At 45.4% G+C, this 26,112-nt stretch overlaps 9 protein-coding genes across 9 annotated transcripts; 7 read left to right on the forward strand and 2 right to left on the reverse strand.

Annotated features, from left to right (window-relative positions):
• Positions 1–3,030: 3,030 nt before the first annotated feature.
• Positions 3,031–3,882, forward strand: N7487_009103 (Major facilitator superfamily domain general substrate transporter; the record flags this gene model as incomplete). The annotated part of the gene is made up of 1 exon (XM_056876833.1): positions 3,031–3,882. The coding sequence occupies one exon, from the start codon at positions 3,031–3,033 to the stop codon at positions 3,880–3,882; it is 852 nt and encodes a 283-aa protein (XP_056725413.1).
• A 1,256-nt stretch (positions 3,883–5,138) lies between these two features.
• Positions 5,139–6,900, forward strand: N7487_009104 (Major facilitator superfamily domain general substrate transporter; the record flags this gene model as incomplete). Its single annotated transcript, XM_056876834.1, has 6 exons — positions 5,139–5,350; positions 5,420–5,591; positions 5,639–5,890; positions 5,981–6,491; positions 6,542–6,578; positions 6,633–6,900. The coding sequence occupies 6 exons, from the start codon at positions 5,139–5,141 to the stop codon at positions 6,898–6,900; spliced, it is 1,452 nt and encodes a 483-aa protein (XP_056725414.1).
• Positions 6,901–10,417: 3,517 nt separating this feature from the next.
• On the forward strand, positions 10,418–11,335 carry N7487_009105 (fungal specific transcription factor domain-containing protein; the record flags this gene model as incomplete). The annotated part of the gene is made up of 1 exon (XM_056876835.1): positions 10,418–11,335. One exon carries the CDS (start codon positions 10,418–10,420, stop codon positions 11,333–11,335), a length of 918 nt encoding a protein of 305 aa, XP_056725415.1.
• A 457-nt stretch (positions 11,336–11,792) lies between these two features.
• N7487_009106 (uncharacterized protein) lies at positions 11,793–12,008 on the reverse strand (the record flags this gene model as incomplete). The annotated part of the gene is made up of 1 exon (XM_056876836.1): positions 11,793–12,008. The coding sequence occupies one exon, from the start codon at positions 12,006–12,008 to the stop codon at positions 11,793–11,795; it is 216 nt and encodes a 71-aa protein (XP_056725416.1).
• A 276-nt stretch (positions 12,009–12,284) lies between these two features.
• Positions 12,285–12,917, reverse strand: N7487_009107 (NAD(P)-binding protein; the record flags this gene model as incomplete). Its single annotated transcript, XM_056876837.1, has 1 exon — positions 12,285–12,917. The coding sequence occupies one exon, from the start codon at positions 12,915–12,917 to the stop codon at positions 12,285–12,287; it is 633 nt and encodes a 210-aa protein (XP_056725417.1).
• A 952-nt stretch (positions 12,918–13,869) lies between these two features.
• On the forward strand, positions 13,870–15,113 carry N7487_009108 (TauD/TfdA dioxygenase family protein; the record flags this gene model as incomplete). Its single annotated transcript, XM_056876838.1, has 4 exons — positions 13,870–14,074; positions 14,128–14,457; positions 14,514–14,888; positions 14,944–15,113. The coding sequence occupies 4 exons, from the start codon at positions 13,870–13,872 to the stop codon at positions 15,111–15,113; spliced, it is 1,080 nt and encodes a 359-aa protein (XP_056725418.1).
• A 1,036-nt stretch (positions 15,114–16,149) lies between these two features.
• Positions 16,150–16,979, forward strand: N7487_009109 (glutathione S-transferase family protein; the record flags this gene model as incomplete). Its single annotated transcript, XM_056876839.1, has 3 exons — positions 16,150–16,280; positions 16,343–16,548; positions 16,606–16,979. The coding sequence occupies 3 exons, from the start codon at positions 16,150–16,152 to the stop codon at positions 16,977–16,979; spliced, it is 711 nt and encodes a 236-aa protein (XP_056725419.1).
• Positions 16,980–19,417: 2,438 nt separating this feature from the next.
• N7487_009110 (glutathione S-transferase family protein) lies at positions 19,418–20,138 on the forward strand (the record flags this gene model as incomplete). Its single annotated transcript, XM_056876840.1, has 2 exons — positions 19,418–19,471; positions 19,527–20,138. 2 exons carry the CDS (start codon positions 19,418–19,420, stop codon positions 20,136–20,138), a joined length of 666 nt encoding a protein of 221 aa, XP_056725420.1.
• Positions 20,139–23,275: 3,137 nt separating this feature from the next.
• Positions 23,276–25,843, forward strand: N7487_009111 (uncharacterized protein; the record flags this gene model as incomplete). The annotated part of the gene is made up of 6 exons (XM_056876841.1): positions 23,276–23,374; positions 23,432–23,762; positions 23,853–24,271; positions 24,329–24,538; positions 24,613–24,782; positions 24,841–25,843. The coding sequence occupies 6 exons, from the start codon at positions 23,276–23,278 to the stop codon at positions 25,841–25,843; spliced, it is 2,232 nt and encodes a 743-aa protein (XP_056725421.1).
• Between the last annotated feature and the right edge of the window lie 269 nt (positions 25,844–26,112).

The raw sequence follows: 26,112 nt of genomic DNA on the forward strand, positions 1-26,112 counted from the left end.
CATTTGTAAACATGGGAAAGTCCTCTATGGTTTATGCTGTTTACCTTCGTATATTGTATATCGTAGAGTTTACTTTGTGCTACAACATACATGCTATTCCTATTATTACATTTCCATTCCTGGTATTTTCGGTATATAGTCACGTATTTTTATTTTTATTCTTATTTTTCTAGAGCACCAAGAAAAAGAATTTAAAAAAGACATCTCAAAAGGCATCGGAGTGTTATCTGCCCAACATATAACATCCCTCTATTATCTTGAACTTTCGCCAGATAAATCAAAGTCCTACCTTGGTAACTACAAATGCATACACAAAAAAAAAAAAAAAAAAAAAAAAAAAAAGCCATATCCCTAAACCTAAGAATAGGCCCGGAATGTTCGGCATTCAAAGTTGCTCCGCCTTTTTTCTTCATCTCGGATCTGCGGGGTAGTCAGCTGGTTGACTTCATCCTTTCTGGGATTCTGGGATTTCTGGGGATGATCTTCCACTGTGTTTTTTTTTTTTTTTTTTTTTTTAGTATTAAGACAAGCTTGGACTACAGATATGCATAGTCTATGGAAACCTCCATTTCGCTGTGACCTTGGAGCTAACAGTAGATACGCCCCGAGTAAACTTTACTCTTCCCCCTTTCCATATAGCCTGTACTGATCTGCTTCTTTTTGGGTTATATCTGTCGAGTATGAAACTCTACTAGTCTATGACGAGAGGTAATTACGTACAAGAGCATGTCCGCTGCTGAGGTATGGCAAAATTTGGAGAAAGGGATCTTAGTACAGAGTAAATTATGGGATATTCCCTCAAATAAGGGCGTTCATTCCCACAATATATATCTACATTTGATCTTTTGTTTTCTTTCGTGAAAACTCCCTGGATGAAATATAAACTTGTATTCATTGAGTCTATCTATATATAGTTTAGAGACCAACAAGCCGTTGCGTGATGCTATGTACATATATACCTGATTTTAGGCCGCGCGACATGGCGTTCCCTTTCCGCTTTAGTGCTCACATCTTGCCGCTCTACGCTCACTGAGGAACCTAATCCCACTCACTGAGCGTGATCTGAGCGCTAGTTATAACCTGCTCACTGAATGACTATGACTTAATTATTTCATAAGCTCAAGGACTTGCCCAGGTGCTCAGTGAGCAGGTAAGTTAGCAGCTCACCTGAATAAAATGCCCCACCCTAGCCCCAGCATTCTTGACCGTTGTCCCTTTATGAAAGGCTGGTGTTATCAATGTGGCGGTCGATCCTGGTTATTTCGCCTCCGGCTGAGAGGTAAATTGGTAGTGGGGCCATATTTATTGGGTACTATTCTATTTAACTCGCCGAACCTTGCCTCCACGATACCTTCTCTATATAGTTACGGAGAACATCCAACCCACAATTTTTGGTTCTACAATATCTAGGAATGTCTTAAAAATCCCAATTAGATAGTGTGTAAATCCACTTTTATATTTTGTTCCGATTTTGTTTCGCTTGAATAATAACAGATTATCGCTCTTACAGCCTTGCTGCTTGCCGCTTCTAGGAATACGACTTCAGCTCTAGTAATAGATATTTGTAAAATACTCTAGACCTATCGTTTATGCCTATTAAATGATCTAGCCTCTTATAACGAAATTTACGGCCCCTTATTTACCTAATATATTCTAACAAGAAATTAGAAAATATCTTGTTCTAGCTAAAGTATAATAGGACTTTATAGGAGGTCTTAGGCCTTTCGTATCACTATAGATGATTGGTGAGATGATATAGATTCTAGGAGCTTAAGTGCTAGTACCTATTCGTGACTATAACTGCTAACACTAGAAGTCGAAGCATATAAAAGAAACACTGATCCCTCCTAGAGTAAATATATTCAAGTTTCAAGTATTTAGCACTAAGGTCTTACGAAGACTACTTATAAATTCAAGCAACGGTCAGTATTCCGGGCCTATCTCTTTCTAGCCCCTCAGCTAGAGCAAAAGTCTAACTCGTATACGTATTTTATAATACTACAAAGCGAGCCGACAACCGGATCGATATCCAATGTTTCTATCCGACGAGAATTATAAGACCGTTTCCTATTCACTCCTAAACTCTAAGTTTGTTATATATAGCTAAGACCTAATAGGAAGATATAAGTGACTCTCACTATTGTACTAGGCGGAGCGCGAGAATTTATAGAGGTCCTGACAGCTATGGCCGACTGATTCGGTGCGGTAGTATAAAATCTACTAAGGTTACAGTGAGAATAGATTATACTAGTTTGATTCCTCGGTCTAATTATACGTACTAAGCCCCACTTTACTTACATATGCTCTTGTTATCATTTGCCCTGACGCAAATAGTGTACCTCACTCGATTAAGCTAAACCAACAATAGCCCCTTCAACGCGCCCGTTCTTCTCTATCAAATGCCAGACATCGATATAGACCAATGGCTGTGAGATATAAGCCTTTCGCGAACTTGGTTTATATGTTACTTATTTAAATGAGATTTGCATTGCGCTCCGCAAAGCCCACAAAACTCACGACCCAACCCAGCCCAACCCGCAAATGGGTTGGAATTTGGGCCCTATCTTCGGGTCTACCGGTGGGCTATTGGCCCAGGGTGAAAGTCCACTGGGCCTTGATGGGGGCCCATTAGGGCCCAGAAAGCACCAAACAATACAAATATTCCGAAAAACGTGACCTTTTTTAATTACTATAGTTATGTATAGACCATTAATAATGAAGTATATTAATCACTTTTAAACGCACGAGAAAAGGCGCCGTTTAAAACGGTTATAAATTGTAAAGGTTCACTGAGAAAGTTGTAGTGGCCCTAGATGAATATAAAATACATATCTGATATTAAAATGTATACTATCTACGACCAGCTACATGCGGTTGCAGTTTGGGCTGCGCAAGCTGTTGACACCCGTCTGGGGCTCCTCCGAAATCCCGCAACCCTCTCTGCCAGGAAGTTATGCCACAGATTGACCACCCCTGATCCTCATCGGTGGTAAATCGCTTGTCACCTATCAGCTTGCCAATGAGCTTTCGATGGCGCTATCCTCAAAAATTTCCTCCTTGGTCCTACTTCCTTCTATCGAGCCTATCGATACTGTTACCATCCCCGACGATGTTACAGTTCTTGACTTGTCCGAATTAGATGACCTTCTGACGCGAGAGGTGACCGACGAAAGGATTGAAGCACTCACAGGACTGTGGAGAACTGCAAGAAAAATTTTATGGGCATCGAGAGGTGCCCGGGCTGAACAGCCATATTCATACATGATGTTCGGTATCGGGAGAGTCGTCAAATTTGAACAGCCGAATATCAATCTCCAGCTACTGTATCTTGACATCCTGGACAAGGAGACCAGCTCTATCACCTCAGCTTTGGTTTCAAAACATCGGCTGATTGATGGCTTTTCTCGCCAGGGAGCTGTTGATGATTTGCTCTGGTCTCCTGAATCAGAAGTCTTCATTGAAAACAGGCAGATACTAATCTCACGTCTGTACCTGAGTTCGAGGCAGAATCTTCGGGCCAATTTCTCTACTCGTGCAATGTTTAAGCAGGTCGATCCGGCAAGGGCAGATGTGAAGCTTGTGGGCTCTGGCGACTCTTTCCAACTTGAAGATGTCTGGCCGCTAAGGGTACCCCAATCGAGGTCAACCGGCGGTGCTCCGGTTATGATCCGTACTCGCCAGTCCCTCCTGCAGTTTGTCAAACTTGTCTCGATAGGTTCACTCATGCTTTATATGGGAACAAAAGAGGATGATCCCAATTCGGGTGGAATTGCCTTGAATCAGGTTTCGGAATCACCCACGCCAGTCAAGCTATTGTGCCTCGTTGACATCCCGTTGTCTCTCGAGATGCTACGAATGGCTCTCCTTTCTGTTGCAGCCTAGCTAGCTTCCCAGAGAATAGTGTCTCTTATACCCAAGGCAGGTACTGTCCTGATCCACGAGGGTAGTAACTTGATCAAGGCAGCTGTTTCCCAGGAAGCTGCCAACGCCCGTGTCAATGTTCAGTTCACGACATGCAGTCGTCAATATGGCAGAGAATTGGTCTGGATCCACCATGCTATTGCTACGCGTCTTCTCAAAGAGAGACTTCCACGACGTACATCGGTATTCGTCAACTTTGCAGTACCCGATGGACCTGACAAACATATGACACGAACAATGGAAACCTGTGTGTCTGATGACTGTGTGATAGCAAGTATATCTTCATTATTTGATTACAGGCTGTACACTCGCCGTTGGGCGATTTTCTTCAAGCTGCGTAGAAATCTGTGATGGAGAATAGTTTACCTATCGGATCGACGAATCTTATGTTACTTAACAATATACAAAGCCATAGTCCGACAAGAGAAGTTCTTCAGATCGAGGACTAGACTGTTCCAAGCATCTAAATTCGTCTCCGTCCAGTGAAACATGAGGTGATATTCCGCTCCGATAGAACATACTTGTTGATTGGTCTTGCCAGAGAGGTTGGACAGTCAATTCGTCAATGGATGGATGGCTTAACATGGAGCTGGCTGCATCGTTCTGACCAGCTGCAATCCCAAGGTTGGTCCAGAATTTATTCGGGCCGTCGATAATATTAAAAATGACGCCTTCGATGTCCAATAGTGACCCCGGATGATATGACGATATTCTAACATAAGATCACGAATCACGGGACTCGGTACGCCATGCCGTAAGCCTAAGCCGAAGCCTACCGAGACAACAGTCCCGTCTTGTTTAGGGGCAAGTCAACGAAGGTTAGACAATTGCCTGGTTACTACGGAGTAGTCATTCTGTAGACCGAAACGTTTCACTGCATTGTGAACTAATTCGTTAAGGAAAATGTAGGACTGTATTTGAGATGCACAAACCTAACTAGAGGGCACATAAATAAGATATACGAAGCACAAATAGAGTGACCTGGTATAGACAATTGGGCTGTATAGTCAATCGGTGGAGATAGATCACGTAGGACAAATTAGTTCTCGGCAGTCCGCAAGCTCACGGAAACCTATATAAGCGAGGAAGATGTGCACTCTCTCCATTTTGTGCCAGGACACGCTTACCCTCCAAAGAATTTCCATTCACCGGGATGGGAGTAAATATAAGATTCACCAATTGAGCGCGAAGTTGAGAACAAAAACAAAAGAGTTACCATGAAGAACCTACATCATGAGGATCATGTCAAAGACATCATCGACATTGAAAATAGTGCACTCCATAATGAGGAAATCATAAACTCCTTCACCCCAGAGGAGCAGAAGAAAATTATCCGAAGAGTTGATATTCGCTTGGTTGTTACTATGGGATGCTTATTTATTGTCAGTCTGTTGGATCGAACAAATCTCGGAGCTGCCTCGGTTGCAGGGTAAGCCCAATGGATCGCAATTTCCTGTACAGCAGGTCTGTACATACATACTCAGCTAACCAAACATAGAATGCAGAAAGAGCTGGATATGAACGCATCGAACAATGGCTACAGTATCACTTCGTTGGTATTCTTCGTCACATACACCCTCTTCCAGATCCCTACCACGGTCATTATTCGCACACTTGGACCTCGAATCTTCCTCGCAGGCATTGTGACTCTCTGGGGAGGCGTTATGATTGTAAGTATGGATGACTTAAAGCAAAAGAGTTTTGCTAATGCTCGTAGGGTTTCGGCTTCGTCAAGAACTGGGAATCTATGGCTGGCTTACGCGCAATCCTCGGTGGCCTAGAGGCTGGACTGTTCCCCGGTAGCGTCTATCTTCTTAGTACTTGGTACCCTCGCTACGGACTACAAAAGCGCAATTCTGCGTTCTTCCTTATTGGAAGCGTTGCCTCCGGGTTTGGCGGTATCTTAGCCTACGGGTTATCGCAGATGGATGGTCTAGGCGGGCTTTCCGGTTGGCGGTGGATTTTCATTGTAAGAATCCAGATGCTCTATGCTCTTTGATAATCGTGGGAGATCTGATTGTCACGGGAGGAAGCTATACTGATGATATATGGAAAACAGATAGAAGGCCTTCTTACGTGTGTCCTAGGCCTCGGCTCCTACATTTTGCTAGTCGACTTCCCGGATAAAGCTCCGAACTCCTGGAAATTCCTCAACCAAACCGAAGTCTCATTTATTATCACGACAATCGAACATGATAGAGCAGATACCACTCTTGAGCCTTTCTCTCTCCGAAAATATTTAGCAAACGGCAAAGACAGCAAGGTCTGGGCATATGCGATCTTATATATGTTAGTTACTATGCCTAGCTACGCGATTGCATACTTTCTTCCGATCATCCTCCAAGAGAGCATGCACTTTTCCGTGGTGAAGGCACAATGTCTTGTGGCCCCACCGTATGTTTTTGCGGGTGTGGTGATGTACATCCAGGCAGTTTACTCGGATAAATGGCGTTTGCGGGGACCCATTATTGTTGGAAACGCGCTTGTGGTGATTCTTGGGCTAGCGCTGCTAGGTTTTCTTAAGAATCCGGCTCCCCGGTATTTTGGAGTCTTCTTAGCTACTGCGGCTGGTGAGTGAAGACTATTGTCTCGTGGCTATAACTACTAATACCTGTTATAGCAAATGCAAACTGCCCGGCAATAGTATCTTGGCAAAGGTAATAGTGATGCTTTCAGATGGTGGTTTTATCTTTGTTTCTAATAGCCTCTAGCAACAACATCCGTGGCCAATGGAAGCGAGCCTTTACGTCTGCGACATCGATCGGTGGAGGCAGTATGGGAGGTATCATTGCGACAACCGTATTCCGCGCTCAAGATGCTCCTGATTACATATCAGGTCTAATCGCGGCTATATTGGCCAATGGTTTGATTGTCGTGGTTGCAGGCCTACTCACACTTAAGTACAATCGGGCAAATAAGCGAGTCGATGCTGGGGGAAAGCCGATTGAGGGAAAAATTGGATTTAAGTATACGTATTGATGATGCTGTACAGCCAGTACAAGGGATGTGAAGGAATGTGAAGGACAGAGAGTTGTATGAGGAAACAGGACGAAGAGACCCCAGACTATATACCAATTAGTTAACTACCTAGGCAATCAATCAATACTGAATTGAGGGATTCCAACTATGGCTGATCGATGTTCTTGTAGTTCTCCTTTGGCTGTTATGGCATGGTCTGGCAGGGTTCAGTATACTCAAAGAAATTCATTCCGCCGGTGCTGGTGTCATGTGGGCATGGGACTCGACACACGACGTATATCGCCGAGTTTGCTTGCAACTGGGGCCTTTTGGCTGGCTCGGTTATTTGTGCTACTCTATTCATCTGTCTCAATAGCAAGGATTATGTTGATGTCAAAGAGGATTGGTGGGCACAGACGAAAAGCTCGAGAATGTGATGGCTGTTGGTACAGAAATGCGCGAACGCGTAGGTTGATACTCAGGTACGGTATTAGCAGAAGCAATCGGAAAAGGACCTTATATCTTGACTTTAGCTAGACAATGCAAAGGACCTATCAATCTTGTTGTAGTGGGGGCACTACAGTGGGGAGATAGATGGATGAAGAAGAGTTGTTATTTGTAAGAACTAATTAAATGAAGGGTTTAAATACCCTTAGCACCAAACATCATCTGAAGACTGCTCAGTCTGTCAAACATCCATGCCTGCATGTTCAACAAATCTTTTAATAGGAGCCTGCTGAATCAGCAGAGATAATGATGTCCATGGTTTGCCTTGGTGTTGGATCCATGCGAAAGGAGAGAGGACATGTATAGTTACATGGCAACAGGATATATAACAGATTTATATTAACGCAACACTACTACCATCCGTATCCGCTTATATCATTGTCTTCCATATTATTCTGATTAGACATCACGAGAGCAGATATATTAGATGGACAAAGCCGTCATTAATTCTGGTCACAAGACGAGGAGTCATGCAAACCAGGCATAAAATTCATGATTTTGGTCTCTTCCTTGCTTCTTAGAAATATAGAGAGCGTGCATCATTTATTATAATTTATAATGCATTAGTGCTCCAAGTATAATAACGTAGATCCATGCTTAGTGTATGATTGAGTAATGTACTGCTTGCAGTGTTAGAAATTGCAACGCAGCGTTGCTTTCTCCTCGTCTAGGATGACTCTAGAGAATAAAATAAAAGCAATGATGGATGAGAAAAGGTTACTTTCTATTCATATAGTGGAAAACACAAGAAAGAGTTTTCTTCTTTTTCTGTCAAGCAAATGCATCCGGAATATCAAAGTCGGTCGGTAAGAGAGCAGTCTATATCGATGGTCCTTTTTTGCCGTTTCTTCCACTTGGGTCGTGACCTCCTCTTCTGTGAGGTCGCTCTGCTCAGGGCCCTATACTCTGATCATCTCGCCGATCAGGCTGTAGAGAAGTTGGGCGAAGTCCGGCTTTTGAGGGAAAGAAATAATTGACTGCATTTAGCTAGCTAGTAGAGAGGGGGGGGGCGGAGAGAAAAAGGAAGATCACTCCAGGTGAGAAAGCAAGGTCCTATCTACTCAAAGCAGAAACGGTTTTAACACATTGAAAAGGGCTCTCTGCAAGACACGGTCGGCCTGGTGGAGGGAGACCACCTAGGTAACGCGAAACATGTGCAAACTCTTGCGGGGCGAAGTGTATAATGGCCGCCACTGGAATAGCCCTGTCATGAGACTGTCTATATAGCGTGAGAGGATGGATGTGTGTGTCAGTATACAAAGAGTCGGGTTTCAACCACCATACTTGCACTTAGGCCCTGAGACTGGCTTCAGCTAGCCAAAGTAGTGTCGTCCTAGTTGACTGGTTCCTGGGCCGTGATGTATGCTTATTAAGCAAACTGAGAAACGCGTAGCGTGAGAGGCTTCGTCGACCTCAATAATCCTTGGGCGTTGAAAATTGGAGTACTAGTCTACGCAAGTAGACCTGTGAAAGCTATGTTGGACTTTATTTCTCTCTGCACAGCTTCGCCCTCAGACAAGGGAGACAGCCGATGACTGCCGAATAGTGCCGAGTTAGCCGGAACGGGAGCTAAGAGGATTGGAATTAATCTGAATGGACCAATGAAAGAACCACCATTTTGGCTAGGCCCGATCTATCAAAAACGCCATCAACGCTTAATAGTGCTAATAATACATATTTCCCTAAGCACCTACCCGTATTTTACAGCTGAGTCTTCCGGTCCAGGATTGGTCAGGTTCTTACAACCTTTATTACGATGTGCTACTTTACTAGCTCACAATAGCCCTTGTGCGCTTCATGGAGTATACGAGATGCCGAGATTAATTGGGCTGGGCCGTCCCTCGCAACCTCAGGAATCACATGTGCAGCAGCATTGATTCATCGGAACAGAGGTGATAAATTCACCCTACACTCCCACATATTCTACTCTAAAAATTTCGGCTACGTAACTATGCTGATACACTGTTTTGATCGCTAGTTAACGGTCATATATTCAACAAATCTCACTATACAAAGCGTAAGAGCGAAACCAAGGTTCAGGCTAGAAACCCGTCAATTAGAAAAAAGCTCTTATGCTATAGCAATTGCGCAACAATAGAGGAGGAGGAGAAGGAGAAGAAGAAGAAGAAGAAGAAGAAGAAGAAGAAGAAGAAGAAGAAGAAGAAGAAGAAGAAGAAGAAGGAAAAGGTAACCAGTTTAGGCTGTCTTCCAATTCGGTAACTAATTCTTGACGAATCTACGTCTCATCCTCCCGCGAAGAAGAGAAGATATCTTAGTCTTCTGGCCATCACAGGCAATGCAAATTGGGCTTCCGCATGTCACATGGAATTGTAGCTATTCCAGTAATTGTGTGAGACCTTCATGTCTGCCTCGAGTATTCTACGCATCCACCCATTACACGAAGCCCCTCGAAGCATCTAATGCTTGATCAATAGAGTACATATATACGATATCCGATATTACTGATTCTTGCGAATAATAACATGCATGAAGTATTGGTATTTTGCGAGGTTGTAAGGTTGTGTATTGTGTATTTGGACAACTTCCGTCTGCGAGCGCGGATTGGGTGAACGATAAAACCACCCCCGCAGTTTAGCGAATGTTGGTACTTACCGGTACCTACACTGCCCATAGCAGTATCACATCATCATTAGCTTTTTTGTTCATATTTAGCTATGAATGATTCCAAATGCCCCTTTTCACATCTGTATAAAATCATAGCTCTCATTACAATGGCAACTTCTGGTCCATCTCTTCAAGGTGTTCGTGATCGGGCAAGGATCGTATGCTGCCAGTGTCACGCACGGAAAGTCAAATGTGATCTACAGACTCAATCAAAGGCACTTGTTCGAATTGTTATAAATATGAATTGGCCTGCCAGTAAGAATTATGGGGTGGTAAGATAACTACGGCATTGCTGACCATTTCTTCCAGACCTCGTCCCACTCGAAGAATGACCGTTAAAGAGAGGTACACAAGGCGAGCGGCGAGATCTCCAAGATCTAATGCACCAGCTTGTCAAGAGAAACCAATGAATCCAGAAACCTCAATCATTCGCGAGAAACAAGACCAATGGCCTACTGTTCCAACATCTGAACCACTGCATAGACAGTACCTTGGCGGAATGACTTACATGCTGCATAATGCCCCTGGTATTCCCCCAAACTATCGCCGGATCACAGCGACCTCAACGACCAAGAACCAGGCGATCTTGACCATAATAGATCCCATGTCACCACCACCGGCAATTTTATTAAGTGCCTACGTTGACGCCTACTTCCAACATGTTTTCCATCGATTGCCTGTTATCGATCGTGCCGATTTCTCTTCTAGCAGGCCTTCGGTAGCTCTTCAACAAGCGGTTTGCATGGTGGGAACTATTTTACGACATCCGAAAGGACGAGATATTCTGGCTGAGAGTGAGAAATATTATTACAATGCTAAGACTCTTATCCACACCAATCACGAGCAGGACCCAATGACAGTTCTTAAGGTCATGTGTCTCTTTTCAACACGCAACATTGCTGGTCCTGTATTATTGACCATCGATTCCCCGTGGCAGTGGTTGGTTATAGCAATAAGATTGTTGCAGCAAATGGGCCTGCACCGCGAGGAAATATGTGCTGCTTATGTCAATCCAAAGATTGCACGGAGGATTGCCTGGTCCCTCTTCGTGCGTGTGTCTCCCAAATCCATCTTTACTTTTACTAATGACATCCAGGTTCAAGATATACTTGTGTCAGCTGCATTTGGATGGCCTACATCTATCAAAAAACATGAGTTTGACGTTCGACCTCTGACAGAAGAAGATTTCGAGTCTTCTGGTATTCAATCGTTGCTTTTCATCGAGCTAGCCAAGATAATTAGCATTCTCGGTAGTATATTAGACCTCCGGGGTCGGAGTACTGAACATGTGCGAACACAGGTACGTGCGCCTCGAATCATTTAGCACAACATCATTGCTCAAAAAAAAAAAATCATTCATACTTACTTCTTCGGCCATGACAGCATATAGAGATCTTCCATTCCTTAAAAGATTGGATCCGCAATCTTCCAACGACTATGCACATTTTTGACGCGAATGGTCTTCGAACATACCGACAAGATGTCTTTGAATTACACCTCACGTATTTTGGTACTATTATATCATATTTTCACCTATTCAACAACCACGATATGACATCTGCCCCCAACATTGTATCTTTGGTGGCCTCTTCATGCATGGCCCGCCTATACCAGGAGATTGACTGTAGGGACGACCTCAGTTACCTTCTTGGTGCACACAATTGGCTGATAATGGTGGCCTCAATACCGCAACTTCTATACAACGCCGCTGAGTGCTCACTAGAGTCAGATAAATACTGTTCAGAAGAGCTTGAAATTCTTGTGTCGTCCTTGGAGCAGCTTCAAGCAAGACTTCCCGGGGCAACAGTGGTATTGAACGCAATCAACAAACTGCGAACTTCACGCAACAGTGGTCGAGTCCAAAATACGACAACAATCTTTGAACCGCGAGACAATGCTTTTTCTAGCCAAGAGTATGACATGTTAAGTTTCCGCGACTTGTTTCCATTTCCAAATTCACTGTCACCAAGGCTTTCACTGTGGGATTCTGGGGACATATTCCAAGAGGTGGAATCTCCCACGGGCGCGCCCGACGAGCTTGACCGGATCTTAGAAGAGTTCTCGGATCTTTCTCGATTGGCATTTCCCAGTGTACCACAAGGCTTTTTTTAATATCCTCTTATCATCGTTGTCGATTTTGCTTGGATATCAGGATGTTTGATGTTTGTAAATAATCTAGGGAAGCCGCCTGAAATATGCATATGTAGTGGGCCCGTTGGAATGGTCTAAGGCCACATGTGTACTGAATACTCTGTAGTGTTGGTCTTGATTTGTTAGACGCTGTTATTCAACTCTTGCCCGACGCATTCCTGAGAAAGCCAAGCTGCTAGTCCATCACACCCTGCACCCTGTCCTCGAATGGGCACCATTTCATTTATTTCAGGTTCTGTCTCCGCCTTCGTTGCATTGGTTCGGTCCAATACACCTTGCGCATCCTCGGTAATGACTGATCCAGCATCTGGGTAATGCTTTTTAACAAACCGCGAAATCTTTGGCACTGTAGTGCTTTCTTTAACTAGTAGGTACTTTGAGACATCTACAATCTTCGGGTCTAGCGCTCTGATATGCGCTTCGATCAAATCCTGAATATGCACTGCCGCCAAAAGCCTAGTCGGGGTGCTTGCCATGACAAATCCCCATAGACCCGAGTTAGACCCTCTCATAATTCCTGCCGGAGATGTCTGCACAATATTGGGGCTATACATAAATCCTGGATACATTGAGACCAAGGCGTATTGAGGTATGGCTGTTTTCCAGAACTCCCAGGTTGCACTGTTTGCATGCAGCTTAAAAGCCATATGCAGTATCATAGGTGTTGCAGCCGGGTTTGCGGGGTCTTCAAAACTTCCACTTCCATCGACTGAGAGGTCCCAGTCATTGTCCTCTGAAAAAAGTGTTAGAGCCATGCCGATGTGGAACCAGAGAAAGAATGTGGCCTACATTTGACAACTTCACCATCTGGAAGACTAGCCAATGGAATTGTAAGCAACTGAGAATGAAGTAACAGAGTCTAGTGTGCTCTCTCTTATACCTGAGTATTCTATTTGCGAAGTTGGCATTTATAGTAGTTTTACAATAACTCCCGACATATGAAAAATGACCCTCTAAATACTGAACTTTGAAAGCCGGAGCTACTGTGTCGGCAGGCATCAGCTTTCGGCATCTGACGGCCCGACATAGAGTGCTGACATAACGGCAAATCATTCTAGATTATTCACTATATAATTTCTCTCGGTAGACGTCGGCTGTTGGGATATGGAGAGGCATTGTTCGGATGTCATTAGCTTTGCCCTTGTACCGCGCCCCTTGGCGTTTGATCGTATGGTGGTGATCATTTTTGTTCTAATCGCCGGCAACACCCACTCAAAGGCGTGCTGTTACATCACTAAACGTTCTAATCTCGGGAAGGTGTGTGTGATTGGCGGATACGCTATTTCTGGAGTCGATGTCGAAATAGCCTGCCTATCACAACACACCCTTGCCCTCTTCTAAGCTTGCCAAGTTCTTCCTTTGTTAGTCTGCCCCCACTTTTCTAACTCGTCACAGATGATGCTTGACCCTACCGAGGGAGTAATCGGCCTCTAGTAGCACTCGGGTTCACAATAATTCCATCTACCCCTTTACCAAGATCTACTTTCGGGGGGCGGGTGGACGATATTCGTCGGTATTCATCCACAGCGGGGTTGTGATCAAGCATGGCAGAACACTATAGCCGATGCTAGATATCGGAATAGAGATACCGGTAGATTTGATGAAATAAGATATAAAACGAACTTCCTTCCCCTCCATTTTAATCATCACGACTGTATTTCAAGATTCTAAAAGCTCTGGGCAACGAGTGAACTCCTCTTTACAATCATGGCCCCCTCTTTTACCTCCGAGACCGCAGTCCCTGTTTCACCAGGCCCCGGACAAGCGCCTTTGAAACTCAGTGGCGCTTTAGATGCTTTTGAGTCCTTTGATGTCACGCCAGTCATTGGACGCGAGTTTCCCAATGCAAATCTGAAGGACTTTTTGTGTTCCCCGAACTCCGATGAGCTTCTTCGAGATCTTGCCATTACCAGTCGGTCAAACATCATCTCTCATAATAGTTCTAAACTCATAGCCCTATTCTAGTTTCCCAGCGAGGAGTCGTCTTCTTCCGCAAGCAGGATGATATAACAGATGACATGCAAAAGGAATTGGCTCAGCGACTTGGAGAGCTCTCCGGAAAGCCGAAGACTTCTGGATTACATGTTCACCCAATCGCAAACTCACGCCGAGAGAATGGTGTCAAGGACGACGAAATCAGTGTGATCAACTCACAGGAAGGGAAGAAGCTGTACAAATCCCGTGTTACCCGCCACCAGACTGCCAGAAAGGAGTGGCATAGCGACATCACATTTGAACCTATTCCGAGTGACTACACGATCTTACGTTTGACCGTTCTCCCAAGGACTGGCGGAGGTAGGCATTAATCCTCCTTCTCTTTATGATCTTATAGTGCTCATACACAAATCTAGATACTCTGTGGGCTTCGGGATACGAGCTATATGACCGCCTTTCACCTCCTTACCAGAAATTCTTGGAAGGGTTGGATGCAACCTTCTCGCAGCCTCAATTCAATCAGTTCGCAAAAGATAACGGCTTCGAGGTTTTTAAGGGCCCTCGCGGTGCCCCTGAGAATGTCGGAGAAGATCTGCGTGCTGAGCACCCAGTAATCCGCACCAATCCTGTTACAGGATGGAAGAGTGTCTTCGCTATTGGCACTCATGTGGAGAGAATCAACGGATTGAGCGATGAGGAGAGCAAATATCTCACCGACTGGTTCGTAAACTTGATCATGGAGAATCATGACCTGCAAGTGCGCCACCGTTGGCAAAACCCGAATGATCTCGGTATGTCGTCTCGTATTTATATTTGGAAACTGCTTGTAGCTGACATCTTTAATAGCTATCTGGGATAACCGGTCCACATATCACGCAGCGACTTGGGACTACGAAGAAATTGGTCCACGTGCTGGCCACCGCGCTGTCAGTCTTGGAGAAGTGCCGTTTTACGACCCAAAGAGCACTGGAAGACGGGAAGCGCTGGAGAGAGAAGCACTTGAGACAGGCAAATAAAGCAGTCATCCCCTGATACCCTCTATCAAGGCGATCGTCAAATATCGCTTGGGATTATCTGTTACCGTAAATGGAAAAGAGTATGTTGATGGTTATTTTGGTTGATATTATTACTGCATACTAGCATGGTATTTTTTTTTTGAATTCATTTATCGGTCTGCTTAACTTCCATAATTCAAAGTTCAAAGTAGAGTATACTGACCCAAAGCCTCTCTGGTCAGTTACGATTTCAATGCGCGCGTTTCGCCATAGAATTGTTCGTGATCTCTTTATAGCAAATGCCTCATAAAACTTGGTGTTGGAGAGACAACTATAGATCTCAGAGGAAAAGAGAAGAATGGAATGAAGATCAAGATCTATCTACACTACAGCCCTGAAACAAATACAATCCATAATCCATATGCGTCTGTATATTACGACGAGCCCCTATTTTCCAGCCTAGGTAGAAATTCAATATTTGGAGCTTTCCTTGTTGGGGGAAACTAGTGATTTTTATTTTTTATTTGGGTCTCAAGACTTGACACATTTTGAGGTTCCATTGCTTTTCTCCGGGAGGGGAACGAGTTCACCAAGCCGGGACTATAACACGGCTAATTCCCGCAGTTCTCATACCCGACCGTCGCCGAACTCAACCGAAAGGTCAAATTTCGGCAGCCAAAAGATCCCGCGAGAATGTGGTACTAGTAATTGCTGCCCAGGGAAACAAGTTACGCAACTGGTTAGCATCGATAGCATGGGGCAAGGTCGGACAATATATTGATCGCGAAACAAACCCTATTTTTCCTATCCTAGTGGAGGCTCAGGCTCGGCATCTTGCTCAAGAATCGACATAATTAGTGAGAATGGCATAATTAGTGACCCTTGGAAACTGCAGGTTGTATACAGCTCAATGTTGAGTCGCGGGGCATAAGAGTCCTCGTATATTTCCCGGAGTCGTGTCCTCATACCCTTAGTACCAGCTCATTCAGATACCAGCTCATTCAGACATACTTCAGGACTCTCTACTCTTTTACCGACAGTCTGTGCGTCCCTCACCATGTCGTCTAATATCACACTCTATACCTGGAACACTGCCAACGGCGTCAAGATCTCTATCACCTTGGAGGAGCTTGGTCTCTCCTATAAGACTGAGCCAATCGATATTGGAAAAAACATTCAGAAGGAGGAGTAAGTGTATTCTCGACATCCCTAACACAGAAGGCTTCCTGCTTATCACGATCAAAACCCAGGTGGTTCTTAAAGATTAACCCCAATGGCCGCATCCCTGCCCTAACCGACGGTCCACAACGCGTTTTTGAGAGTGGTTCCATTATGCTCTACCTCGTCAACAAATACGACACCGACCGCAATATCAGCTATGTGCCTGATACTCCTGAGTACATTGAGCAGGTGTCCTGGCTGATGTTCCAAACAGGTGGAATTGGTCCAATGCAGGGTATGTTGAAAGGATGAGAGAGGTTTCTCGGGCTTTGTCTGATTGTCATGTCTCTAGGCCAAGCAAACCACTTCCGACTCGTCGCCAGTGTCCGCTCCAACTACGCCATCAAACGGTATATCGACGAGACCAAGCGCCTTTACTCGGTCCTGGAATCCCGTCTGAAAGAGAGCGCCTACCTGGCAGGCTCTAAGTACACAATTGCTGACATCGCCAACTACACGTGGGTCTGTCGTGGTCCCCAACTGCTGGAGATCGATCTATCCGAGTTCCCGGCTCTCAAGAACTGGGTAGATGAGATTGGCAAGCGCCCTGCGGTGCAGAAGGGCGCGGATGTGCCTCACCTTGACCGCACAGACGAGCAATGGAATGAGATACTACGAAACTCCCGCGCTAGGATTGATGGAATGACCAATTCCGATCAGTATTAAGCGATTGGGATGTACTTTCTTTATGTGCTAACCTGTCACGAAAGGCATTGTCTTGCGCAGTTGACGTCTTGTTTAGTAATACAAAATAAAACCAATATAATACCACGTTTAATGATTTGGTGTTCCAAGAGAAACGAGAGGGTTCCATTCCCACATTCCTAGCGAAGTCAGAAGAAGCAAGAAGCACCGTTGTGTGAATGTTGTTTGGGGTTGAAAGACCAAACATGCTCACAGTATGGTCGACTAGGAGACTCCTTTCTCGGCGGAATCGGATCGGTCAGAAATTATCGAGTCCAGGTCTTCAAACTGATTTAACTCGCAGGTTCTGCGTAGAATTCCACCCATTTAAGGTATATTTTATTATTTTAATCAATTCGATGTGCTTTATTAGTCAAGTTACTTAAGCCTGCGAGAAAAAAACACCTCATTATTTAGAAAAGTTTTAAATTATAAAGATTCACTTGGAAATTGGTGGTACTCCCGCACGGATGCTATAATATATATCAAGTATCAAATACATATTAGCCTTTTTCTCCCTCCGCCAGTCAAATTTTGTTCAACATTGGATAATCCTATATGTTCTGTAATTTATGTTACATGATTGAGACACATTTCGTTGGTCTTGGTTGTCTTTCCCGGCCCATGCCAGTGCTATATCGATGTCGCCGAGCTCTGCCGTGCCCGCCGTGGATTGGGAGTCTGTGCTCAAATGTTATTTTTTAGGGGGGTTGCTTTTCTGTTAATACTGATTTGCAGATTTATGAGGGAGAATAGCCTCCATATTTCGTCCATGACTCCCGCTTGGCTTCTTCCAATTGCCTCTTGTGTTGTCGCGTCGGCGTCAGGGGCTATTGTCGCAGATATTCTGTCGAACGCACCGCTTGCCCTTGCTGCCATTCCGGTAAGCTATATTCTCTGGGGTTTGATTGTCGTATATGAGTGATGAGTGTTCCAGTCACAAGCAGTAGCCCATGGCGGCCCTTGCCATTGTTAGCGGGATCTTCACAGATCTGACTCTTGCAACCTCCTAACACAGTACACTTTCATAGCCTCAACTACTCGGCCTGCAGATATAAAATGGCCTTGGCCCCAGAGGGGTTCTTCTTTCTCTGCCTCAAAGTACAGCGAATCTATTTAGCCTTAAAGTCTGAACTCTTCTTATTCGGTCTTCACGCGACAGAACTATCCCCTATTGCTGCTATAGTCCATACCTCACACTTCTCAAGTCACCATCACCAGTCTGCTGATCAAACCTCAAACTCCTCAATTTCGCCTAACTCTATAACCAACCATCATCTAGCATGGCTACAATCATCGATGCTTAGGTCACCACCTGTTCTACCCGGCACTTCTCCACCCATCGGCCGCGCACCGATAATCGCACGACTCACGTGGTTGTCTCATGTCCCCGTGGCACTGCCTTTCGTCGCGGCAACGCTCGAAGGCTTGCGTCAGAAGAACTCGTAATCCCCAGACAGCACTAAGTGAGAACCCTGGTGGAATTCTGAATGAATGCTATTTGACTTGCGGCATGTCATACGGGAATCCACGACGCTCACGCGATATAGGCCCGCCTTTCTTGTGCTGCTTTGTGAATGGGTTCTGACTCTCGATATCGGTGCTGGCGCCGACACGAGACCTCCGATATCATGTATTCGGTCGAGGGTGTTTGGTTAGACGTCTCGATGCGCGCGCGCGCGCGAGACTGGATATATGATCTTGAATTGCACAAATATGTTCAACATATCCCTTCGAAAGCCACATTAGCGCATATTATATACAAATATATCCAGATCAACTGCACGAATGTAACGAGATACCCCTTAATTTCCAGATAGGAATATCCGAGTACACCACACCCTGTGTTCCAGGTTACAGCGACACCCTTGTAGCCCACTGAACTATATATTTCAGTTTACGTTTTCAACTGTACAAGGGAATACATACTTCAATTCAGTTCCCATGAGGTGGGTGAAACTGCTCCGCTGTCCCGTATTTCTCTTTCTCTGCCACACTATAATTGGGTGGGTTTAATTAGACAGGCAAGATGAGGGCAAAAACGACTTCCACGGAAATCAATCGATAATCTGAGACGTTCAAGTACAAGCATGAGGTTCGGCTCGGTCGGTTTCCCCACTCCCGCCGCGATTCGCCTTACCACCCGCATGACGATCCACACTCGGAAGTATTTTGACCATAACGGCCTTACTCGGTTGATTCGGCTTCGAGCAACGCGGCATGGGATAGCAGCGGGGTAGGCTGGCCGCCATTGCCAAGAAGTCCTATTTGGTTCCTGAATTTCATGGTAATTACCAATCGACATAGCCCCACAACCCATTATAAATTTAAAGGAGAACAGAAAAGACACATCTATAAACGTTTATCGCGTTATCGCTTCTCCACGGGCCACAGACTTCTCTCAGCATCCCCTACACACAATGGCACCATTCGGCAAGATCTGGTCCTACAACCCTAGCCCCCGGGTCATGAGAGTGCGTCCTGCATACTCACTTGTTCCAAGCGGCTGCTAATTCAGACCTCCAACAGATCCAGGCAGCTGCCAACTTTAATGGTCTGGAGCTGGCCATCCCGGATTTCGTCATGCGCAAGACCAACCGCAGCCCCGAATTCCTGTCCAAGTTCCCGTTCGGCAAGGTGCCCACTTTTGAGGGTGCTGACGGCACTAACCTGATCGAGACGGATGCCATTGCCGAGTATGTCGCTCTGAGTGGCCCAGCCGCCGGGCAGCTGATGGGCAGCACCCCTGTAGAGCGGGCCACGATCCGGCAGTGGATCTGCTTTTCCCAGGGGGAGGTCATGGATAACGTGGTGCAGCTGGCTTTGTGGCGTCGGGGGGCCAAGCCCTACGATGAAGCTACTGAGAATAGCGCCCTAGAGCGTCTGGATCGCTCTCTCACCTTCCTCGATTCCCACCTGAAGGACCGCACCTGGGTTTGCAGTGAGGATAAGATCAACATGGCCGATATCACACTCGCCTCAGCGCTGGCCTGGGGCTTCTCCATGGGGATCGACGCCGAGATGCGCTCCAAGTACCCGGTCACCGTCGCCTGGTACGAACGTGTCATTGACGTCGACGAGGTCAAGCAGGCTTTTGGCGAGAAGAATTTCATCGAGAAGCGTCAGGTTCCTCAGGTTTAAATAGATCAGTCGACTACAAAATCCGCATGCAAACTACACAATAAATGCAGCTAGGCTCATAAAAATGACTTGTATTGCCAGACTAAAGATAACATAAACAAAGAGCACCGACATAACGTAATGTAATTGGCACAGTGTTCCAGTCAGGTGACGGACTCTGTTTGCTCGCCCTGTCTCTATATGTGCAGCTCGCTAGTAACTTAGCTTTTCGTCCTCTCCTTCCTCCTAGATTAATCCAGGGGGTTTCCAATATCGATGTTACCCGTAGAGTCTGGTTCATCACACAGTCAACTCCGCCCTATATCACACCCTAACATCCAATAGAACCGACGTGATATATGTCAAACCCCTAGTACAAGAGAGTGGTCCATGCCAAAACATTTACATTGGTAAGCTGGTTGTTCGGCTAGTATTTGGCACCTTGGCCTATGTTAAATGCTTTCCTAACTATCTTTTTTTTCCAGCTCTAGTGAGGGTTCTGCGAGGGGCGTACATCTAGCACACATAATCACATTGCCAGAAAAAAAAGATTGAAAAAGTCGAAAGATTTCCCTAGATAGGGGGCGGTTGCATATTTTTTAGTGCTTCCCCTATTGCCTGGAATGTGGTAATCTGCCGTTCCTGCTCTTCCTGAGGCAGAGCCGAGCTGTACCGAAAATTTAAAATATGCCGATCACCTGATCATATAGTGTCAATCCATACCGAAGTATCCGTATCCTAGACTTGCTTGTCATATAAATAAGTAAATCGATTTTATCCATCGTCTTGGGCCCGGCAAAAATTCAGTTATCTAAGTCCAAACTTGCAGCACAAGAGGCTGCTCACAAACCGGCCTATCGGAGACCCTATTCAAGAGTTTCAATTTATGATTGAATATTGTGTGGAACAACGGAATACAAGCTCGTACTACTCATCGCAGCCAAATGAGTATCGTATGCTGGTAAGACAGAATTCTATCGTGGCAATATGGCAACTCCATGGCTCAAATAAATTTGACTAAACAATTGACGAAGAACCCTCTTCAGAAAATACTGGCCTTGATCTAAATATGCGTCGTGGTATTTCTTCTTGCTATCATCTTCCCAAAAGTGCATAGGTAGGTTAGGAAAGGCTGCGGTGGCTACCAGTTCCCCCGGGGCACTATCTTCCACTGGGGCTCCCTGGATGCCCTCAGTACCTTCGACAGCAGAGTCATATACATTCATAGAGACACCTACGCTGTATCCAGCGCATCCTCCAACATACACTAGGGCCAACGGATTGCTTATCCCAGAAGTGTTATTGAGACGAGTAAATGGTGGGAATGCGAGGTCGTAAAGCCACTCAAATACTTTGTCCCGTAATACTGAATCCGTGCTTAACACTACCTGTAGGGCGCTTAGGTCAATAAGGTCCCGTGGTTTGATATCTGCTTGCTGGAGTTCATGGACGCACCGTGGCGATATTCCCAGGTGTATTAGCCGGGTCTAATGGTTAGAAAGCTCTTATGTGGTAATAACTGGTAGGAAAAGGCTCACCTTACCTACGGTACCAGCCTGACCAAAGCTGTAGCATCCGGTCCAAAATTCCCTTCCGGCCTAGATCGCTCGCCATCTATGTGAAGATGGCTCCGAATGCGGCTGACGCAAGGAATATGAGTAGCGTGTGGGTCATTTTAGCCGCGCATACTGCGATACGATCGCCGCGGCGGACCCCATTAGCTCGCATAGCCTGTATCAGCACACCAACCCATTATCCCCACGAAAGGTTGATCGGCTGATCCGCTGCGCCCTCGCGGACCTCAGTCGCGGCGATTTTGGGGTTCTCCTTGCCCATTTGGTTACCTATAAAATGCAAGAACAGTATATCTGTTGATATCTCTCAGTAGGCACATGACTGTGTGTTTCATAATAGTACACTCATATAGTCTTTCTCTATTACCTCCCCTCTCAATGGTCTTACACATTTTCCACAATACACATATTGTGCTTTCATGAGCTCATCTACTTTGTAGATTCTAATAGTCATCCGATCTTCCATAGCTCGTCAGAAGAATTAAAACGAAATACAACGAGGTCTATATGTTGTTAGGCGTTAGTAGCTTGACAGAATATATATATAGGGTTGATGTACCTTATAACGAAAACATCTCCTGTGCCGATACCTATCTATAGGAATGTATGCCGTAACTCTTACTTCAGTGAAAATATAAAGCAAGCTATCCTGGCCATAGCCGGGATTAGGAGAAGGCACAAGCTATATAATTTCACATCTCATCATTTCTCAGAGGCGATATGAGTGAATAACCTTGCTGAAGGTAGGGCTATCCAAAAAAGAAAAAAAGATGATCAATGTTAGGATTTTTAGTTGCTGATGCTACCTAGGTTGTATTATAGAATAACTAAGTAGATGGCTGATAAATGATGCACATGTCACGTGGTTAAATTGTTCCAACTATGCCTTGATTTTCAAGCCGCGGGGTGAGTACGCCTAAGCGAGTACCTAGGTAGGTAACCTGAGCATTACTAATCATACCCTTTGCCCAGGTGGGTATACTGAGTAACGTATTCGGCAAGCGAGTGGCTATCTCCGAAAACACATAGTAATTGCGATAAATTACATTTTGATTTTCTTGAAACTGATATATAGCGTCGAGAACTCTTATAGGTAGCTATCGAAATGAATGAAATCAAATAACAACGTGGTTGTTGAGATTCGAGATGGAATTTATCGTAATTACTATGTGTCTTCGGAGATGGCCACTCGCTTGCCGAATACGTCAATCACCCTGTGCTGTGAAATAGTCATTGAGCAGGACCCTAAACCCCCTCATAAGGCGGCGGCACCCCGATTAGGAAATCCACATCTACGGTCTAAAATCTGGTACATACAAACATAACTACTAGTACATATGTAGTTATGGGTAGAACAATACCTGGGGCAACTTTCAGAGATTGTGGCCTGAATATTAAGGACCCATTATGCCTTGGCGCCTGAGGCAGTGGGGCAAGCTTGCTTTGTAATGTCAGATTGAGTCCACAGGTTCATGGCAAACATTCCATCCCAAATAGCTGACATCCTCTAATCCTAAGGATACCATGATACTAGAGTCTACTGGACAAAAGTAATCCCATCTGTTTTTTGCATATCATCCAGCTATGCCCGCGGCACCGGCAGATGACTCTGCTAGGCGCAAGCGACCGGGTAGAAAGTATACTTCCCGAGCCTGTGAGACATGTCGACAACGACGAGCTAAGGTATGATGATAGTGTTCCACAATTTATCACCCCAGTTCTGTGTTAACATAGAAATAGTGTGATGGAGTTCGACCGTCTTGCTCTCGCTGCCTTGACCGTGGCGTTCAATGCGAGTACTCTACAGCAGAGGACGGGCGGCAGCCAGCGCCCAAGTCTTATGTAGTCATGCTGCGGAATCGAATTGAACTCTTGGAGCGTGTACTGCAAACCCATGGCATTGATCCTGATGCCGCCATCCAACTACTGACGGAAAATGAACCTGACACCGAGTGGACCCCGGCTAGCTCGAATGTTGATGACTTGTCTACTACGTTTGACGGCGCATTGACGCTTGACGAGTCATTAAATTTCGATCAAGATGGCGAAGTACGGTATTTCGGGCCGACAAGTGGGCGGTTGCTGTTTCGATCTTCGTCAAAAGGCAAGCTGAAGTAGCCCTTTTCCCGTCCAACAATAGAGGGTTGCTAATAATTTCTAGATTCGCCCAACGAAGAGGCATATCAGTCCGATTGTCCTTCTATGCAAACTTGTGAAACACCACTGAAAGGGGGCACAGGCGCGGCAGAAGAAAGCTGGACTCCAGAATACGGGCTTCAATCTCACTTGATCGACCTGTATTTTGAGTGGGAACAGCCATGGCTTCAGGTCGTGAACGAAAAACTGTTTCGAGATTCCATGAGAAGTGGCGGGCGATACTTCAGCCCCCTTCTTTTAAATTGCATCCTCGCTTTAGGGTCACGGTACTGCGACCGAATAGAAGTGAGATCAGACCCGAATGATTCAAACACAGCCGGCAAGATATTCCTCGAGAGGGCGGAAAGATTGATTCAAAACGATCTCAGGTGGCCCAAGATCACAACAATCCAGTCATTGGCAATTATGGGCATGGCCTATATCGTGAGTCTTATACCACAGACTTTTACCCGAAAAACCAATCAGACTAACAACTGACAGGCAATGGGGTCTGATGCTGCAGGGTGGCTCCATCAAGGCATGGCCAATCGACTGGCCCTAGATATGGGTTTCAACATGGATCCTTCGGTCCTTTCCGGGACAGTTTCTCTTCCACCCATGGAAATTGAGCTCCGAAGGCAGATCTACTGGGCTCTTTATTGCCATGACAAACTGTCAGCAAGCTACACAGGCAGGGTGTGCACATTACTGGTATGCTGTTCCACGAATAATCTTTGATTTCCTTCTTTGGCATCACATCATACTCACTTTCATTTGTCCCACAGGACTCCCAGGGTGTCGTCAACAAACCGTTCCCCTTATGTGCCTCGGATGTCTATTTTCCTTCATCAACTGGTAATGGAAAATTAAGGGCAGCTTCTCAAAGAGACGTGGTACAGCTGCATAGGGCAATGATTGACCTGTGTCGTATATTCGAGAAAGTCCTGCTTTCATTGTGAGTCTACCATATCATTTTTCCCATGTATCTGTCTCACTGACTTATATCACCCTAGTTGGTCTCCGAAGCCCCTCCTACAACCAAAACAACGCTTTGCATTTTTCGACTCCTGTGTGCTTGAACTCAAAACATGGTACTATGATCTTGCCCCAGAGCTCAAAGTTGACCGTCCATCTGGTCCCTCCCGATTTCCGCACGCCTATACTTTATGCATGGTATACCATACTGTGTGCATTCTACTTTGCGTGCCCTTTATGAGCAATCAGTCCGCCAGTCGGGATGTTGGCAACCACACTGACCCACAGACACAACAAAACAGCAGCAACAATGATCCAGAGTCTGTCTGCAGACAGAAAATTACGACAATATGCAGCACTTCAATCCGAGGAATTTGCATTGTGGCCCAGAAATATAGACAGACATTTGGCAGCTTCAAGCTGAGCCCTATAACAGCCACACACTGCATGCTATCAGCGGCATCGCTCATCATAGAAAAATGCTGCGTTGATTACGCCACAACATCTGGTACAAGCAACCAGGCCTCACGAGGCCCGTCACCACAGACAGCTGTGGGGCTCTGCCTTGAGGTTCTGCGGGAACTCTCAACCTCCTGGGATATTGCAAAGCGTATCGGACGGAACCTTGAGAAATTATATTGCGAACGACTAAACTGCGATATTGATCATATGCCCCCTGCCCCTCCATTGGAATGCAATGGTATTTGCACAACTGCATATCAACCAGCAGACGTGGATCACTATGTAGGGCCCATAGCCCAGACTGAGCCACTCCAAGGTCTGTCCAACCCGAAAGACTTGCATGGCCAAGACACCCATTTGGCCCCTCCAGTTCCAAATTCTAATTGGCTTGATGTTCCTGCTTCGAGTAATACTTATCATCACGATAACAACAACGGAATTATTGGACTTGCGGCAGCCTCTAACCCCGATGAGCTGTTCATCAACAACCTCGGCTTTGCATTCTCGGCCAATTGTCTACCCAGTGATTATAACATGTTTGATACATTGAATCAAATGTATTTGGAAGATATATGGTGATACTTGAAAGATAACGATTGCCCAAATTCTGGCTTCCCTTGACATTGGAAAAGGCTTACATCATAGTTGGTGATTCGAACGTAGGAAAAATGGGAATGCTCACTTTGATCCGCTGGAAATAAGATAAAATTGTTTTTGTAAGCAGGTCTCGAGGTCAATTAGCAATAATACTCACTTGATAATCGGAAAAGCAAATCGCGATAGTTGATTTGCACTTGGGAAGGGACATTCAAGGTGCAGTTGGGGAGGAAGGTGCGACAATATCCAAT

This window comes from Penicillium crustosum (assembly GCF_028827405.1).
Source record: "Penicillium crustosum strain IBT 35664 chromosome Unknown utg000004l_segment0_segment0, whole genome shotgun sequence".
NCBI lineage: Eukaryota > Fungi > Ascomycota > Eurotiomycetes > Eurotiales > Aspergillaceae > Penicillium > Penicillium crustosum.